Source organism: Pelophylax lessonae (genome assembly GCF_965119305.1).
Source record: "Pelophylax lessonae genome assembly, chromosome: 4".
NCBI classification, from domain to species: Eukaryota; Metazoa; Chordata; class Amphibia; order Anura; family Ranidae; genus Pelophylax; species Pelophylax lessonae.
The window spans coordinates 257615448-257619514 of NC_138771.1; the positions used below are offsets into that span (position 1 = coordinate 257615448).

Below are 4067 nucleotides of genomic sequence, written 5' to 3' on the forward strand. Positions count from 1 at the left end.
TTCCGTGGGCGGCTTTCATAATGTGTTTACGGAAGCAACAGAAATGTCGTCGCGCAGGGAAACTTGGTCGACACAGGAGGTGCAGATCTTCCTGGGTATCATCAGCGAGGAAAGGGTGCAAAGAGAACTCGATGGAATGGTGAGAAATGAGAAGGTGTTCCAGCATGTTTCTGAGAGGATGGCTGAAGAGGGGTTCCAGCGGATGCAGAGCAGTGCCGCATTAAATGCAAGAAGCTATGGAGCGAATACTGTAAGGTGAAAGACCACAACAGCCGGAGTGGCGTAAACAGAAAGACCTGGAAATGGTTTGATATGCTGGACACTATCTATGGACACAGACCCACCAATTTGGGAAGAGGGGGCGGCATGGGTACGGCCACCTCTCTGCTGGAGTCAATGATGGAGTCTGCTGGTATGTTCATAGCTGTATGTATAGTATGGTATATCTTGAAACTATTGTTACAGTGTACTTACCTGACTTGTAACATTTCAGTTGAGGATTCTATCAGTCAGGATGAAACCACAGAGGGATTGTTCACCTTTGAGAACTCACCTGCAAGTTTGAGTTCAACTGCAAGTTCGAGTTCAACTGCATGTACACCGACACCACCAGAATCGGCGCCATCATCTGCGAGAGCACCCCGGTGTACACTCATCAGTAAGACATGAAACCCAGAGTGAAAAGTCATACACCTTTTGTACAATGATTTTTTAATTTGGATTAATAGTAATACACTAATCATGATATTGCATTGTACTTCTAATGTCTCCCCCCTACATATATCTGCATACGTTTAATCACAAGAACAGAAATTCTTCAAACATTGATGTCTGTTTTGCATTCTAGGCAGGAGAAAAAGGGGGCAGCAGGATGTTGTTGCAGCCCTGGTGGAGATGCAGGCAACTGATGAGAGGCATCAGGAATGGTTAGAGAGGATGGAGGACCGTCGTGAGCGACGCTTTGAGATGATGCTGGCGGATGCCCGTGAGGCAAGGCGGCATGAGGCTGAAATTACTAGGCAACACATTGAGCAGATTGCAAGCTTCAATCAGGCCTTCCTTGGCACACTCAGTCAGCTGGTGCAAGTGTTGAGCAACTGTCGTGATCCTCTGCCTCCATCCAGCCACTAGTGCTTTGCACCCAGCACACTTTTTTGACACTCAACACTATTTTTTGCACTACTTTTCCTGTTACACAACTCATTCAATAAAGCACTTGTTTGAATATTTTCAAATGAAATGAAATAATTTTTTCCATTAAGAGGCGTCAAGTGTTCTATGGCTGTCTAACAGGACGTACCCATTCTACAAATTGATGTCATTCTGTTTACATTACTGACGTTAACTGTTAAAGGATTACTCTCCCTATGGTGGACTTCACTGGTCTCAAAATTGTTGAAGATCAAAAGTACAGTTTAGTGCAGCTTCAAATGGCTTTAAACTATCCCAGACAAGGAATAATCTTATCTAGTAAAATGATCGTCATTTTATCCAAAAATGTTATATGCTTCATATAAACAAATGATCGCCTTTGTCAGATAAACGTATTTACGTATTCTTTAAAAAGTTTACGCTGTATGTCCTACGCCTTTTCTATTCTACTTAAGAATTGAACGCAGTGACAGATCCAATTTGTTCAAAAGTGGAATAGGGAAGGCGTAGGACATTACTTTTTGAAGAATACAGAAAGTGTAAGCACTTGCAAGGCGATCATTTGTGTTTATAAAGAATAGTTTTTTTTTTTGTTTGTTGGCTTCACTATATAAGACCCTCGTATGGTATCATTTCAAGCCCTTTGAAGCTACACTTTTACCCTCAAAAATTTGGGGCCAGTTGAAGTACACCATATGGAGAATAATCCTGGAATGTTTTCATCAAAAACCATCATTTCTTATTGCATGAGGAAAGACAGACATGAACATTTTTGATGACATGGGGGTTGAGTAAATTATCATTAAATAAATATAAAAAAATTAGTAAATAGAAATGAATTGTTCAAATAATGCATCAGACCCTCTCGTATATCTCTTCCCTCCTCTTCTGCATCCTGTGCGAGTGGCACAACAGGCTCTGCTGCTACAGGTGTATCCCATTCTTGTTGGTAATCCTCTCCATGACTTTCACAAATATTGTGCAGAGCACAACAAGTCAACACCATGGATTTCGCCAGTTCAATGTCGCTGTCATTCCTCTTCATAAGGCGCCGCCACCTGCCCTTAAGCCTCCCAAAAGCATTTTCTACCACCACCCGAGCCCTGCACACTTTTTTGTTGTAGGTCAGTTGTTCTTCTGTCAGTCGGCCATTGTCGGGAAATGGTTTTAGGAGCCAATTCAACAAAGGATAGGCAGAGTCTCCTAGCACATAATAGCCAGCATTCACGCCACCGATGTTCCTGGTGCAAGCTGGGTAAAGGCATCCTCGCTCCACTAACTTCCACAATGTGGACAGTCTCAGGACACGAACATCATGCAAACTCCCAGCCATTCCTGCATATACACTCCAAAACAATCCTTTCCCATCTACAACTCCTTGCGGGATGATAGAATGCCAGCCTTTTCTATTAAAGTAATCACAGTGGTACTCCTTTGGGGCAATAATGGGTATGTGACACCCATCAATGGCACCAACACACATAGGAAGTCCCCATCGATTCTCAAAGTAGTCTGCCATTTCTTTAAGCTTTTGCTGGTCAGGGAAACAAATCTGTTTGGAAACTAACAAAGAGCAAGTGGCCTCACAGAAATCCTGCACACACCGACACACTGTTGTTTTGCTGACACCAAAAAGATGGCCAATACTTCTGTAGTCGCTGTTGGTTGCCAGCTTCCATAGTGCAATTGCAACTCTTTTATTCAGGGGAACACATACTCGGAAGTTTGTATCCTGTTTTAACATTGCTGGATACAGCTTGGTACAAAGGAACAGAAATGTTTCTTCAGACATCCTGAAGTTGTGCACCCACTGTGTGTGTGTGTGAATCCTGGAACAATCACATCCCACCATTCATCTGATCGGTTGAATGTCCAAATGGTTGGTCTGCGGCACCAATTTTGCAACAGATTGATTATCTGAAAAAAAAAGTACATTGCAAACATGTCATACACACTAGTAGTGAATGAGGGTGTGTTCAGGTACTTAAATTCAACTACCAGGCACGGGAAATATTAGCAATAACAGGCAGTAACTCACGAGAGGGATTTATGATGTCAAGTGCATGGTGTTGAGACTGTAGGGTTGCTTAACAGGTCACAACAGCTTACCCTTCTATGCCGTCGTTTTTGTCTTGCTTTTCTTTCTGGGTTGTCCATCTCGTCCCAGCTCTGTAGTATTTTCATATATTTTTCAGCTGTGTTTTTCCTTGCAGCCTGCAGCCTTTGCTCAAACGAACGCTGTCTCCTTTTAGTGACAAACAGCCACATGCCAAGAAGCAGGAACACAATCTGCATTACTTCCTCCATTGTTGTTTGTTTTGCTTCATGCGAGAGTTCTCTACTCTGCTTCCGGCATACACCACGCCTATCAAGTGACGTCGATCACTGCTTTCCGGGCTACACCACGCCTATCATGAAAGGGTACTATTGGCGGTGGAAACGCAAGGTGTACCGTTCCGAACCGTACCGTACTGAACCGAACCGTACCGTACCACTCAGTGGAAACGAGGCATTAGAGTCTTAGACGAATATTAGGAATATGATATGGGGAACATAAGGTAATGCATTTGCATTTGGGCTCTCCAGTGACATTTTACTAGGTGATTGCATAGATTATGGTGTAATCCCGAGTGCATTCATTTTGTTTTAAGTCTATCCTTCTTAACCACTTAAGCCCCGGAAGATTTTACCCCCTTTCTGACCAGGGCCTATTTTGCGATTCGGCACTGCGTGACTTTAACGGACAATTGCGTGGTCGTGCGACACTGTACCTAAACGAATGTGACGTCCTTTTTTTCCCCACAAACAGAGCTTTCCTGACAGACTCCATGGCAGCATACGTTCGGGTAGGCCCCGCCTCCTCTCCTACCTCATAGGACCCCACTCCCATAAATCTTTGCTCCCTTTCAGCATCA

General features: G+C 43.6%; 1 protein-coding gene across 1 annotated transcript; it reads right to left on the minus strand.

Moving 5' to 3' along the window:
* Nucleotides 1–1954: 1954 nt before the first annotated feature.
* On the minus strand, nucleotides 1955–2944 carry LOC309552601 (uncharacterized protein; the record flags this gene model as incomplete). The annotated part of the gene is made up of 1 exon (XM_082253544.1): nucleotides 1955–2944. The coding sequence occupies one exon, from the start codon at nucleotides 2942–2944 to the stop codon at nucleotides 1955–1957; it is 990 nt and encodes a 329-aa protein (XP_082109670.1).
* Nucleotides 2945–4067: the final 1123 nt, after the last annotated feature.